Source organism: Lipotes vexillifer, unplaced genomic scaffold, assembly GCF_000442215.2.
Source record: "Lipotes vexillifer unplaced genomic scaffold, Lipotes_vexillifer_v1.1 scaffold755, whole genome shotgun sequence".
Classification (NCBI taxonomy): domain Eukaryota; kingdom Metazoa; phylum Chordata; class Mammalia; order Artiodactyla; family Lipotidae; genus Lipotes; species Lipotes vexillifer.
Window position 1 is genome coordinate 2,272,276 of NW_006797755.1, and position 16,513 is coordinate 2,288,788.

The 16,513-nt window shown below is 32.5% G+C and overlaps 1 protein-coding gene across 2 annotated transcripts in view; it reads right to left on the reverse strand.

Annotated features, from left to right (window-relative positions):
* Window positions 1–16,513, reverse strand: part of LRBA (LPS responsive beige-like anchor protein) — a 777,508-nt gene that overhangs the window by 228,640 nt on the left and 532,355 nt on the right. For both annotated transcript variants that reach the window (XM_007469901.1, XM_007469902.1), the window contains 2 exons: window positions 4,798–4,915; window positions 2,582–2,684 (listed from right to left, as the gene is read on the reverse strand). In XM_007469901.1, coding sequence (XP_007469963.1) covers window positions 2,582–2,684; window positions 4,798–4,915 — 221 coding nt within the window. The remainder of the gene's footprint in view (window positions 1–2,581; window positions 2,685–4,797; window positions 4,916–16,513) is intronic.

A 16,513-nucleotide genomic window follows, 5' to 3' on the forward strand; every position in this document is an offset into this window, starting at 1 on the left:
CCCGCCTCCCCTGCATCGGCAGGCGGACTCTCAACCACTGCGCCACCAGGGAAGCCCTCTGCATTCTTATTAGCTCTTGTTATCAGTTTTTAAAAAGTCATTCTAATAGGTGTGCCATGAGATCACACTGTGGTTTTAACTGGCATTTCCTTGATTACTAATGATGTTTGGCATCATTTCACATGTTTAATATTTGTATCTATTCTTTGCTGAAGTATCTGTTCAAATCTTCTACCTATTTTTTAAAAACAGATTGCTTGTCTTGTAATTAAATGTAAGAGTTTCTTATATATCCTGTATATAAATCCTTTGTCACATATAATTTGAACTAATATTTTAACCCAGCCTAGAGCATATCGTTTCATTTTCTTAAGAGTGTCTTTTAAAAGCAAATGTTTTTAATTTGAAAGGCCAATTGATGATTCTTTAAAAAATCTTATCTAAGAAATATTTGCCTAACTCAAGGTCACAAAGATTTTTCTCCTATGTTTTCTTTAGGAAGTTTTACTTTGGCACCTACATTTAGGTTATATTACATTTTGAGTTAATTTGAGTTAATTTTTTTTTTTTTTGGCGGTTCGCGGGCCTCTCACTGCCGTGGCGTCTCCCATTGCAGAGCACAGGCTCTGGACGCGCAGGCTCAGCAGCCATGGCTCACGGGCCCAGCCGTTCCGCGGCATGTGGGATCTTCCCGGACCGGGGCGTGAACCCGTGTCCCCCGCATCGGCAGGCGGACTCTCAACCACTGCGCCACCAGGGAAGCCCAATTTGAGTTAATTTATGTTACATTTTGAGTTCTGTGTTACATTTTGAGATAAAGGATGAGGTGGGGTTTTTTTGTTTTGGGTTTTTTTTTTTTTTTTGCATATGGATATGCAATTGTTGATCACCATTTGTTGAAGAAACTATCTTTTCCCATGGACATATCTTGATACCTTTGTTGAAAATCAAATTGACCATTTATGTAAGGGGCCTATTTCTGGACACTAATATATTCTATTGCTCTATAAGTCTATTTTACAAAACTACCAGACTACACTAGTTAATGTAATTTTATGTTAAGTCAAAATCAGATAAAGTCCTCCAACTTTTTCTTTTTCAAAATTGTCTTAGCAATACTAGATATTTGCATTTCCATTTAAATTTAAAATTAGCTTTTCAATTTCTTCAAAAGAGCCTTTTAGGATTTTGGATAGGATTGCTTTGAACCTATAGATCTGTTTGGAGAGAACTAACATCTTACTTTTATTGAGTCTTCCAGTTCATGAACATGGTATAGTACAACTTTCAATTTTTAGGTTTCTTTCATTTTCCTAAACAGTGTTTATAGTTTTCAGTGAACAAGTCTTAAGAATATATTTGAAAATATATCCAATTTCCAATTGTTCATTGCTAGTATACAGGAATAAAATTATGTATGCTACGAAATAGCTAAACTCTTTTATGAGGGTTTGTTCCCCTATTTATATATATATATATATATATATATATTTAACATCTTTATTGGAGTATAATTGCTTTACAATGTTGTGTTAGTTTCTGCTGTATAACTAAGTGCATCAGCTATATGTATACATATATCCCCATATACGCTCCCTCTTGTGTCTCCCTCCCACCCTCCCTATCCCACCCTTCTAAGTGGTCACAAAGCACCGAGCTGATCTCCCTGTGCTATGCAGCTGCTTCCCACTGCCTATCTATTTTACATTTGTTGTTTATGAGTTCTAATAGCTTCTTTTTAAAAATTTTGCAGTTTCCCTGGTAATTTCACATTAAGTCATGTGTATATACTGATAAAGACAGTTTTATTTCTTCCTTTTCAATCAAGATGGTCTTTAGTTTCCTTTTCCTGGTAATGCCTTTTTGTGGATTTGGAATTCAGGTAATGCTGGCCTCACAGAATTACTTGGGAAACTTATCCTTCTTTTCTATTATCTGTAAGAGTGTTCCCAGAAATTATATTACTTCTTCATTAAACATTTGATAGAATTTGCGTGTGAAACCATTTGAGCTAGGAATTTTCTGTTAGAAGATTTTAAGCTACGAATTCAATTTCCTCCGTAGAGTTATTAAAGTTATCCATTTTCGTTAGTGAGATTTGACAGTTTGTCTCTTTCATGGAGTCTGCCCATTTCATCTAAGTTGTCTAAGTGGCATAAATTTATTCATAATATTTCCTTATTTTTTTTAAATATCTATAGGATCTGTAGTGATACCCCTTCTTTCATTCTGATATTGGCAATTTGTATCTTCTTTTTTTCATAAGTCCGGTATAGATATTTATTACACTTATTAACCTTTTCAGAGAAACAATTTTTCATTGCATTGATTTTTCTTTATTGTTTTTCTTTTCCTTTTCATTAATGTTCTGCCTTTGTTTATTTTTTTTTCAGATTAGTTTAATTTACATTTGTTCCTCTTTTTCTAGTTTCTTCAGACAGAAGTTCAGTTGACTCAAAACAGTACACTAATAATCATCATTTACAATGAAGCATAAAACAGAAGATCATACATTTCAAAATAAATTAGAACAAATATTAATATAGATTATTTTTCATATTTTTCACATATAAAACAGCACCTGGTTTGAAGCAATCCAAAACTGGTTCCAATACCAACACGAGGTAGATAGTTAACCACTTTCTTTACTGTTGCAGGGTCTGGGAAGTTGAACATTATAGCAACTAGGAAAAATAAGTTTTTAAAAGTTAGAATGAAATATGATTTTCTTTCTGGAAAACTGACTTCTTGGTCCAATAAAATGTTTACTCTTAGTTCAGGTATCTTTTAAATAGAATTCTTACTGTATTACTTTTATTATAGTATATATCAAGTTTTAGCATTAATATGCCAGTGATGATACTCATTTTACTCATGAACTACCACAAACAGTACCTTCTCTAAATACTGTCAAAACGAATAACAACTATTGTTGCATTAATGTGACATGAAGTTGAGATTTTATCTTGCTACAACTTCGAATTTGCAAAATTGAATTTTAGCAAGTTAAAAATATATCTGTGAATTTCTATAAAGACCTTTAAAATTTTAAGATTATATATTTAACAATCTAATACCCAAAAGTCTACATATACAGCTAATAAATTGTCAGCTGTACTTACTACTAATAATCAACAGCTTAAAAAAATATTCTCTTTATAATCCTTACATGTTTATGCTTTGTATGTTCCTATAAACCAGAAAAATGTGTGACCTGAAGAAAAATTTTTCCTCTCTGGTCAATAATCAATTTAAATGCTTTTTAATCATTTCTATCTCAATAATTACACATTTTGAGAATATCAATAAATGTACATCATATATATAAATATATTCAGCATATAAATGTTAATTTATGACAGTCATCTATAAATTTTTATCCTTCTTAAAAAATATAAAAATAACAAAGTCATAAAATCATGACAGAGAATTTAGAAGATATTAATTTGGTTAGTCTTGAAATTTTAATTATATTAACTTCTGTATCAGAACCATAAATAATCTACAAGTACTCATCTAGAAGATGACCCTTCTTCTCCACCTAGCCTAAAAAAATACTATGAGCCAAAAAATTTTATCAGAGTTAGTGCAATTTTTAAACACAGGCTTTATAACATGTTTTAGGTAAATAATTATATGATCATTCACTGAACACCTAAAATATATTTAGAACTGTCATATACATATCCAACATAACTTTTTAATATGCTTTTCTTACATATCCACTATTACATTGAATACAGGGGGAAAAAAAAGGAAAAACTCAGGTTATGGCAGGTGACCAAGGCCATGAGGGAAAGGCAATAGAAAAACAAAGATGCAAAGCAAGGATGCATGAGAAATTTCAAAGAAGGAAAATAAATGAAGATGAGCAAGTATAAATATTGTAAGGTCGAAACACCTTTGGGACAGCAAGAATGCAGACTGAACTAAAGTGTGAAACATTCACTTGATTATTTGCCTGGACGAATAATGTTTACATTAGAAAAAGAGGTATGTGTGTGGGAGAAGACCAAATATGGAAGGTAAAAGCATCTTTTCCTAAAAAAATCTGCATTCCCAAAACACATGATTTCATTAAAAAAGCAAGTATGTATGGAATATACATTATGTGTAGATTTTTTAAATGATCACTTGTAGATTATAGAAAGAGAAAATAAGAAAACAAATCTATTTAAATGAAATGAGTATGTACAGTAAATCACAAGCTTTCACATATTCTCCTTGTATGTCTCCCTCATACCCAATGATGCTTCTCCTTCAAGTTCACCTTGTCTCTCTTTTTTGTCTTAATGAATTTCACCAAGTTCAATTCTAAACCCACAAATTGAATTTTAGTTCTTTCAAGAATGATGTAATACAAAGCAACCAGGACAGGTCAGTACCATTTTCTGATGGTCCCTTTATAAATGGCAACAGATTAGACAAAAAATTAAATAAATGTATGAATCATTTGATTACCCTCTCCCCTCTTGAAATGCAACCACCTTCCAGAAGGAGTTTAAGCATCAGAGCAATATGAAAACTCTACGACTGATTAAATGGGTAGTTATCCCCCATATTTATAAAGCACTGCACTAATTTGTGATTTGGCCAGAAAAATAAATTACTACAGATATTTCTAAGAGTGACCAAAGGAGGAAAAACCATGAAGATGCACGTGGTTCAAAAAGAGGTCATAGGACAGAGAGTGGGCTACAAAATTCTGTCTAAATGGAAACAATATGGTATGTTCAAAATGAAATCTTAAGGAGATGGAGCTTAGCTTTGTAACAATATACGTCTGCAACGTATTACCTCTGTTTGCCATAAAGATCTCCAGGGCTGTATTTTGCAAAAGATAACGACGAGAAAAGATCGATCGTATCTCTGTGAACAGCCATTTTCCATGCAGCCCTTCTGTATATGCCAGGATCTAGTGAGGAAAAAAAGAATCCAGAGTAAGTAACAATAGAATTTTTTTGTTCTTCCCCCCAATTAAAACAGAAAAGTCCCTGTTAAGAAAAATAATTTCTAAGAACTGAATAGTTATTGAAATAATTTGGAGGGTGACTAAGAAAACAGATTGCAATTCATGAAAAAAGATGTTTAAATGAAAAAGCAGAACAAAACTGTAACACATCTATTTATAAATATATTTGGGTGCCTTTTAAAGCAATGATGTAGTCTACTGCTTTTCAGGAAATACATATTGCAATACTGATTGATTGATTTTTGAGCCATATTATAGAAAGCAAAATTTTAGACAACCCTTAAAAAGACCTCAAAAGAATGTCCTACATGCTAACAGATGACATATAAAATTCAGTTTCATATAATATAACATATCCAAAAATACATTTGCATACTTTAAAATTACAAATTTAAGTTCATAACTTCAAAAAATCACACTTATAAGGTCACTGTTAAGGCAACAGTCACTCATTCAGAAAGCACAAAGACTGACTTTATGAGAGGTTAAGTATCATCTTGTCAGCTAGGCTAAACACAAACCTGCGAATGAACTCAGCATAATCTCTCTATGGAGTAGGAGGTTGTCAGAGTGACTTGTTACAATTCTTGTCATCCCATGTGACAGACGCAATGGCTTAGAATCTTTGCCAACTCAAAGTAATCCTGTCTTTAGTCCTAAGCCACTTTGTTGCTTTGTTATTCAAGTTTTGTTTTTTAAAAAGTTCATTTCAAAAGCTTAATTATGAAGGTGTTAAATGAAAACCAGAACTGGAATTTCTCCACACTAGTACGTCACAGAATATTAATGAAGAAAATGAGATGTATTTGCTATCAAACACTGATGAAAATCTGTGACAGCAAATTAAGTTAAACAACTAAGATAAGTTTCTCAAAAGTTACCACCATTAAAAAATACAAATAAAATGACATTTGATTATGATATTGCATTGTAAGGACAAAGACAGGATAAACAAAGAGAGGAAAAATAATGAATAGTAAGAATGTATCCTATGTAAATGTTCATTTTTGATTTCCATTTTCTAGATCTTAATTGTAAAAAAACTACATTCCTCAATGCAAAATACAGAGGATTTTTTTGGGAAAAAAAAAAAGAGAGCAACCTTATTTAACTCACTAAATATGTATTTAGATTTTTCTACAGAAATTATTCTATTTCTGGTACCACAGAATCTAGAAATGAAAGACTGGGTACAATTCCTAGGCTCAGTGTTTTTGAAAAAACAAGACAACAGTTCAAAGTCCCAAACAACTAATCACACTCTCAGCTTTAAAACAGGTGATAGAGAAAATCCTACTATCTCTTTCATACAATCAATACCTATATAAGTAAGATCAAGAGAAATTAGGAGAAAAAGAGAGGACAAAACATCAGTTCTAAAATAGTTTCTTAAACCAGAGGTCACATGCACCCCTTTCTGCGACCACAACCAGTAGCTCCAAGGCTCCAGAGTCTGCAGTGGCCTCCTGACTGGTCTCTCTCCTTCTAATCTTACCTGGAGAATCTACTATGACCAGAGGAGCCAAAAAAATATAACTTTTAAAGTATAAATCAGATCATATACTCATATATTTAATACCATCCAGTGGCTCTGCATTATATGCATAATCAACTCTGAAGCTCTTTATAACTGTTTATAAAGCCTTACATCTGGGACTGTCTGATGAGCCCAACTCATTCTTCGTCAGGGCCTTTATACTTGCTTTCTCCTCTGCTTGGAATGTTCTTCTCCCAGATCTTTGTATGGCTGGCTCACCCTCACAGTCACATTTCTGCTCAAATGTCACCTCCTTAGAGAAGCCACAGGATCTAAACCCCACTTCTGCCACTACTGCCTCATCCCACCCCAAACTCATCAGATTTCCTTCGTAACACTTATCACCACCAGAAATTACAATATTTCCTTGCTTGTCTATTGCCTCTCTTCAGCACTAGAATGTTAGAATCTAAGTTCTATTAGACCAAAGGCTTTGAATGCACTCTATTTCCATCTTCTAGAACAAGGTCTGACACAAAGTAGATGTTTTTGAATGATTAAATGAATCAATGAATGGCAACCAGAATTCCATATATGATCCCCATTAATTTTTGGGGGGGCCGTATGGTATTTTCCCAAAATTTCAAGTAACTGAAAATACTTGAGAAAATGGTTATTTACATAAATATTCAGATTTCTGGTTTCTCAGGAAAAACTGGAGCATCTGTCAAACCTAGATCTATATACGCCACATAGTACAACTGGCATGCACTCTCGGTTTTGAAACAGTCTCCACTCATTCACTCATTTACTATCTGTCTAGTTTCCATTGGTATTTGAGTTTGCCATACTTAACTTATCAAGTAGTAGAGAATCCAATACATGTTCTGTAACACTTGTAGCCCAATCTATCCAACTATTAATAAGGAAAACGAGACTTAAACAAGATAAATACTTAACACAAAGTCCCTTGGGAAGTTAGTGGCAGTCTGGCCTCCTCCCAGGTTTTCTAATCTGAATGTCCAGAGCTTACTTATATACTACATTGTCACATTTCTAAAAAAGGGTTTAAATGTTCGTTAAATTAGAACTCAACTCATCAGAAATTTTAATCAACTACACTTGTTTTCCTGTACTTGTGTTAAAAGTGAAAGAGGAAAATCAAACAAAAATAAACAACAAAACATTATTAGGCTTTAAGCTCTGTCATACACTAAAAATATCACACACTGGTCTGAAAATTCTACCTCATATACTATAAAGCTATATAACAAGTATTGTTGCTCATAATGGTGATGCCAATCATTGCAAGATCATGTTCATGCAACTAAAGATTTAATTATTTTCTAGACTATTCCAATTACTAGCAGAAGTATACTAAAACACTCTTACAAGATTTTTCATGTAATCGTTTTGCAATCAATCAAAAAGTTCAATTTACATCCCATTCTTTTAAGCAGTATAGTTATTTAAAAAATATACTTGAGGGCTTCCCTGGTGGCGCAGTGGTTGAGAGTCTGCCTGCCAATGCAGGGGACACGGGTTCGTGCCCCGGTCTGGGAAGATCCCACATGCCACGGAGCGGCTGGGCCCGTGAGCCATGGCCGCTGGGCCTGTACATCTGGAGCCTGTGCTCCACAGCGGGAGAGGCCACAACAGTAAGAGAATAGTGTACCGGAAAAAAAAAAAAAAAAAAAAAAAAAATATATATATATATATATATATATATATATATACTTGAAATATAGCAAGTGGTATGGTCCTTTAAAGTTTGTTTTATTACCAAATGTCAAACATATGCAAAATTACAGAAAATGACAAGCCCCACATACCCATTACTGAACCTTAGAAAATCCTAACATTTTGCCACACTGTCCTATATATTTTAAAAACGTATAGAGCATTACAGATAATGTTGAAATTCCCATACATAACCCCTCCTGATCCCATTTTCCTCCTTTATCAGAGCCAATCACTATCCGTGTTTTGAGGTTTAACATTCCCATGTAAGTTTTTATACTATTAGTACATATACATCCGCAAATAATATCCAGAATTGTTCTACATGTTTTCAAACCTGATATCAATGGTATCATACTGAATGTATGACAGTGTGCAATCAGAGTTCAATATAAGCAGGTAAAGTAGTGTTTTAAAACTTAGAGAAAAAGAAACAGGAGGAGAGACAGAAAATTATTTAAATTGCCAAAACTATCAAAATTTAAAATCTTACACACAAAAAATTAAACTGACTTTAAAAAAAAGTAACAAATGAAATTCTACACTTATGGTCAAGATAGTGGGATTTAAAATAGAAACAAAGAATCTCTTAACTAACAGAATTACTAGCTGAAATTGATATAATAACATTTCTTTTAAGTATTCATTAGGAAAAGGTGTCAGTACTGAAAAGCAGCTGAGGCCTAGCTCAGCAAGAGGTTTATTTCTTATTGGACTGGTATATTCCTGGTCTGAGGCTTCACTTCAAAGTCTCTAGAGTTCAATTAAAACTGGATTAGGTAGAAGCAGACCCTTCTTTGGGACTTTCTGTTCACTGAAACTCTACATACACTGACAGCACCCTAGACAGAGGTCTAGCCCTCCAATGAATCAGTTGCTATGGAAACCGTATCATTACCATTGCTCTGCAGTTATGACCACAAGTCTTGAATAGCTTGAAAGCTTAAGCCCTCAGCACTCTCTCTGAATGTTTACCACCTTGTTTTCATATCGTTAGTATTATTATTAGTGAATTCAACTTTCATATTTTAATAATTTGTTTGAACAAAGATAGTTTATTGGTTAAATGTTGACATAAGGTTGTAGAGAGGAAAAAAAGAAATCAGTATTTAATATATACATGTATATATATACTCACACACATATAAAAGCATATATATTATTTCTTTACATTAAAAATATCAAACATATTTTCTTTAAAATTTTTATCTGAAAATTGTGACTCTGAAAAAGGATTTATTATTTTGCCTGAATAGTACACAGCTTTTATTCTACACTTCAAATAGTATACTATGAATACGTGGTAAAATTTCTTCACCCTGTTGCATTAATTGGCTTGAAAGCAAAGTATTTTTCACCTTTAACCATTCATTTTGAAAAGCTAATGAATTTATCCAAGTAACACTTTCTTCTGCTTTCTCATTCTCATGAAAGAATAAAAAAGAAACCTGCATTTATTGCCCAACTGCAAGATACTCTTATTTACTGAATATTAGGTATGTTCAAAAAATAGATTTAAAATAGTCTCTGAAAATATAGCCATATTTGTTCCACTTAAGTAAAAAAAGGTTTTGTTTTCAAAATCTACCCTCAATAAATTTAAAATGTTTTCAAATTCTTTTTAAAGGGAAAGATATTAAAAAGTGATCAAATGTTTTAACCTCAAAAATAAGAAATATTTACATGGGAGTCTGTACATATAGAATCAATAAAACTGTTTTTAAAAACACTATTCTTACTGTTTACAGCTAGCACTGCATATCTTAGTCCCAAATATTCACCAATTTTTGGAGAGGTTTTACTCTTTCAGAGAATTCCACACTGATTTCTGAAGAATTCAATAATAAAAGTAAAATTAGATAAAATATACAAACAATAGTACTTAAAATTTCAAAACAAAACCATTTCCAAAGTATATGGATATATATTTAACATGAAGAAAAACATTTTAAACTTAGCATACAAAATATAAACTAATCATGCCATCAGTTAAATAATGATACCACAGATAGAAAATATTCATATCCCATTTTCATGGAACATAATTATAAATTAGTCACAAGGATTATACCTTAACATGGGAAAACAGTAAATATTTGAAATATATTTAAAATGAAAACACATGTTAAGAAATAGACACTAGTCTAAAAATAGTCTATCAACTCACCACTAAATACATGTGCAAATATGTTTTATTTACGATAATTGCAATTTTACCAAAACAGTTTAAAGTAATTTTAATCGAGTATTTTAAATTTGTACCACTCTACTATTAACATAGTTTTTGGATTTTGCTGCATGTAATTTTCTCTGAAGCTTGATACCAAAGCACAGCATTAAATTTATTCTAATACTGAATTCCAGTTGGTTTAAGGATGTACTTCATCATCAACTATATAAATGTTAGTAAAGTTTTTAAAGATATATTCTTAAAACAAAACTTAGAGGTCTTTTTGAATTGAAAAATGGCATATACTTGACTCTGGTAGAAATTTTAAGATGGTAATTTTGTTATTTAATATATATCCATGAACACATAGAATGTCCCCAAACTTGGAAAAGAACAGAACAATGACAACAAAAGTATAAAAGTTATGAATACAGAGAAAATTACCTTTTAAGTTAATTATGAGTCATTTGATATTTTTCATCTATATAGTAAATTTCCTCCTTCTGCTTACTAGTTCTATGATGCAGTACAGTATTCTTAGCATTTTCATGGGTGAAAAATTCAATTAAACATATTCATTACTCTAATGTTCTATTTGGCAGCTTAGTCAGTATGAAAAATTTTAAATATATAAATAAAATGCTATGTGACCTCTGTATTGATTGGGCTAAAGTGGTTTTAGCCTGGGAGTGGATGATGGGGCAGCTGGGAGGAGCAAGAGGGGAGCATACAAACACATACACTCTTAGGTTTTCTCTTCCAATTACTGAGGGAGATGATAAAACCACAGCAAATGATGTATCAGCTCATTTTATCTTATCGCTTTAGGGCTAGGTGACAATGAAGTTCATATTTCACTGGCTCCCATTGAAGATTGTGAAAATTACTTGCCCTCATGACCTGAAATTTCACTAGAAGACAGAAATTTCTCTTCTGCAAAGTAATGCAATTTTTCAGATGTCAACCTTTAGCCCAGCTTTAAAAATTAATTTCATTTATATTAACCAATGATATTGATATTTTCACAGAACACTCTTTGATACCTAAAGCAATGACTGGCAAATTGATGTTGCTTTAGATGGGTAAAACTATTTTATTTTAAGCTGCTATGGCAGACAGATTTATGGCAAACTGAAATTCCCATTTCATAATTTAATATTTGTGCCGGAGTAGTGCACTTTTAAGCCCTTGGCCTGTAAATAATTCAGACTCAGTTGGTTCTGTTTTATTTTCAATATTCTTCAGCTTAAAAATAATTTGCATTCTAAATGATGTATCATAAAGCCACCTCTTATTGAACTAACATTTAGTATATATCCTAATGAGTCAAACGCCAAATATAATAATGTATAAGCAGAACAAAGAAGGTTTTTATCCACCAGCTAAATAATTTTTAGATTTTTAAAAATTTAAACTATATCTCCAATCTGATTTTTTTTTTTGAAAGAAGAACCCAGATACACCACAAAAGGTTAATAAGGAAGAATAATAAGCAACATGAATGCATCTTACTTTATTTTTCGTAACAGTACATAAAGTAAAGAGCTAGGTATTAAGTTTTCAGAAAAAGAGTAGAATAAACTTAGATAAGTACCTGAATTATAAAATAGAGACACTTGGATTTGGACGTACCTTTTAAGATAAACATATAATAAAAATAAAGCCACAATGTCAGTTTTACCATGAACAAGATGTGAAGTGTTCCATATGATTTTAGTATAGAGGTACAGAAATAACATTGAAATCTGTACAAAGAAAATTTTAAATATTTTGGAGTAGTAAAAATGTTACTAAAAAATATACAGTCTGGTACCTTATCAAGTTTTTATTACCTTTATCCAGTAAAGAGTTTTGTCTAATTCAAATGCCTTGAGAAAACAATCATTAGACCAATACCCTTCATTTTATTGAGGTAAATTAAATATAAACATGCATTAATTTATGCATTAATCTATATTCAAAATTAGAAAAAGGTCAAAAAAGACATTTCTCTAGTTTAGCTATTTTCTCCCCCAAATGGTTTAATACCAGTCTGCCTAAATTTCTACTCCCACGATCACTTTTGCATTTTTTATGCTAACAATATCCATATTATTTTTTCTTTAAAAATATTTATAGTTAATTTCCCTTACATGTATGATATGAAGAAATGGTAATATAAATAATACCTTATAACTTTTCCATTTAGATTGGAAAAATTCCTAGTTACTTCTCAAAAACTTGTGAGAATGACATGCTATTGTCACTGAATTCAAGTTACAAAATGCTTTTAGCTATTATTCTGCACACTGACTCTCTAAGGTCATGAGTTTTCTATTCCTGAACAAAGAGTTGAATTTAAATCAGCACTAATAAAAAACCACCTAATTTTAAATGTGCTGGAATATTCTATAATATATACTTTTAAAACAAGCAATGGACACAAACTATCTTTCTTCTCAATGCCAATTCTTACTTTATGAACTCAATCTCAATCTCAGATTGGTATCAAACGCCCTCCCTACATCCAGGAACCAAATCTTTAAATTAGAGTAATATCAGCCTGTAGCTTGACTACTTATCTCTTTGTAGCAGATACAACATGGTTTAGTCATTGGAAGAGTCTCTGGTGACCTATTTAACCTATTTAAACTAATTAAAGGGAAAACCTTTGTTTATCTTCAAGAAATTTGCTTTTGTTCTTCAAACACAACAGAGAACAGAAATAAAAAGCAAAAGGAAAAGGAAAAAGCTACATTAGAACTTGATGCTAAAATCAGGACACTTTCTTCCTAGTTAGAGGGAAATACTTTTCCACTTCATTTTTTTAGCTTTCTTCCTCCTATTAAGTACTCATCTTGTTTAGCTGGAGTCAATTATAAATGACTAGTATAGGTTCTTATTTGCTTCCATGTTAGAGTATGAAACTAAGTACTGTGCTCATATTCAGCTTCAGATATAATCTTCCAAAAAGCTATTTTTTTAAAGGACCTATATTACAGAAAACATTATGAGTGCTATTTAAATAAGATTTGAGGGTTAACATTTCATTGCATAACTCAATAACACTGCACACCCTCACTAGATTGGAGTTCCTACTTCCTGGAGCTTCTTGAGATTAGGCCACTGGTGTTAGTCATCTTTCTATTCATATACCAAACATGGTGCCAGGAACATGGAAGACATTGACTGATGGATGGAGAGTCAGCCCAACCTCACAAACTACATACAGTCTAAGACTCTGGGAACACATGAACACAAACATAGCACAAAGCAAAAAAGGACAGAAAAATGAAAAGGAAAACTACAACACAGCATTTAAAAAAAAAATTAAATTCAAGGGTCAGCATATTTCAACTTCTGACCAAGATGGAGTAACAGGGACTGGATTTACCCTTGCACACAAAAAATATTTAAAACAGATATAACATGTGGAAAAAATTGTTTTTAAGAGATGAAACACCAAGCAGTGAAAGACAGTGATCTCTGAGAGACAGGAAAAAAAAGTGGTGACAACACCTACTGCCCCAGGTCTCTGCCAGAGGAGACTCTGCAAGCCCCAGAGCAGGCAGGAACATAGTGGTCTCTCGGAACAGAGAAAACAGCTTGAAGTACTATGAGACCAAGGGGGCTAAAACTGCAAGATAGAGTAGCAGATTGGAGAAAGCTGAAAAGTAGCAGAGCTCCTGAGATCTGCAGTCTTCAGGTGAGATCTGATCAGCTTAAGAAAACAACCTGAGAATCATTCCCCCAAATTACAGGGAACAATATGCAGAGCTCACACAACCAGAGCCAAAAACAATCTCATAATTCATCAAGCACTGGTTAGAGTACTCAGAAGAGATTTGCCTCAGTAGAAGGGGAAAAATTAGCCCTAGGCTAAATGCTGCTCTGGTCCTGCCTAACCAACCTTAACAGCAAGATCCACATAGATCACACCATTTCCAACGTACGTAACTGTATCTTAGAAAAACGGATTAAAATATTTATAGCATACAAAAATATCCACCACACAACAGGGTAAAATTCACAACAGCTGGTACTCAATTCATAAATTACCAGGCCTGAAAAAAAATCAGGAAAATATAACCCATAATGAGGAGAGAAATTAATTAATCAACTGACACAAATGATAGAATTATTGGTAAAAGACATCAAATTGGACAAAGTAGATTTTAGAGCAAAAAAACATTAATAGGAATAAAGAGGGTCATTTCATAATAATAACAGATCATTTCATCAAGAGGTCATAATTATCCTAATGGTTTCTGAACTGAATAATAGAGCTTAAAAAATATATGAAAGCAAAAACTGAGAGAACCGAAACTAGAAATACACAAATCCACAATTATAAACAGATTTCAACATTTCCCTTTCAATAATTGATAAAGCAAGTAGATGGCACATCAGTAAGGATAAATACTTGAACAAGAACACTGAACATGAACTGACATCTATAGAACACTCCATCCAACAACAGTAGAAAATACATTTACAAAGAGCACATTATGAGCCAAAAACCAAGTTGCAATAAATTGAGTTAATTCCAATCATATAAAGGTATATTTTCTGACAACAATGGAATTAAATTAGAAATCCGTAACAGAAAGATTTTTTTTTTAATTCCCAAAATATGAAAACGAAATAGTGTACTTTTAAGTAAACCCATGGGTCTGAGAAAAAAATTAGGAAGTATTTTGAATTGAATACAAATGAAACCACGACATATAAAAAGTTGTGGAATGGCAGTTAAAGTAGTACTTAGAAGGAAATTTCTAGCACTAAACACCTATATGAGTGGGAAGGAAAAAAGGTCTCATATCAATGATTCAGCTTCCACCTTAAAAAAACTAGAAAAAATAAGAGCAAATTAAACCCAAAGTAAGCAAAAGAAAAGAAATAAAAATGAAAATGAAAATCAATGAAACAGAAAATCAAAAAATAGAGAAAAAATAATCAGTGAAACCAAACACTGGCTCTTTGAAAAGATCAATAAAATACATAAACTTCTAACCAGACTGATCAGGCAAGAAAGAGAGAAGACACGAATTACCAAAATCAAGAATGATATCAAGAATTATCAATAACAGAAGAGAAAAAGCATCCCTATGGATTACACAGAGACTAAAAGAAGAATAAGCGAATATTACATATAACTTTATACCACTAAATTGGACAATTTTTATCAATGGACAGATTTCTTGAAAGACACAAACTACCAAAGCCCCCTCAAGAAGAAACATAACATGAATAGCATTATATTTATTAAAGAGATCAAATTGGTAGTTTAAATCTCCCCATAAAGTAAACTCCAGGGCCAGATGGCCTCACTGGTGAATTCTACAAATATTTAAAGAAGAAACAGTACCAATGCTATACAAACTCTTCTAGAATATTAAAGAGGAGGGAATACTTGCCAACTCATTCTATGAGGCCAGCCTCACCCATATATTAAAACTAGACAAAAGCCTTATAAAACAAGAAAATCCAAGGTGCAGTCTCACTTATTTATGTAATTTCTTTGTCTTAAGACATTAATGGATACTCTATAAAATAAACTTGAACTACCAAGAGAAGTTTTCCCACTCCTGCACTTTCACAAATTATCCCTGAATGTACCCAACTGTCCCTTAACATTTCTCAAGAATGTCTACACCAGTTTCCTTTTTTTGTGTATTCCAATTTGACATTCTTTGGATTTTAGAAGGGTGGCTGAATTCTCAGCCCTCTCATTTTACAGTGAGGGATTTCATCCATGACCACTGCTTCTAATACTAAACCACACAGGAGCGCTAGAATCTACTGATAAGACATTAGAGGTGATTACCTCTACATGGAGAGGACAGTTTTGGACTCTTATCCAACCACTTACTAGATAACTCCACAACAATATCCTCTAAATTGTCAAATTCAACATATCCAAAAATGAACTCATTATTGTCCCCTCAGGAGCTACCATTATTAGTCCATTACACACTATTTTGCTAAAGAGAATCACAAAAACCACACAGAAATCTGAGTCATCCTAATGCCTACATATCATTCCTTTTGACCTCACTCATCTCTCAGTCAACAAGTTCAATAGATTCTATCTCCCTATCAGCACTTACATCCATCTGCTCTTGGTCATGCACACTGAAATCTACTTTAGAGCAAGTCCTCATCATATTTGAAT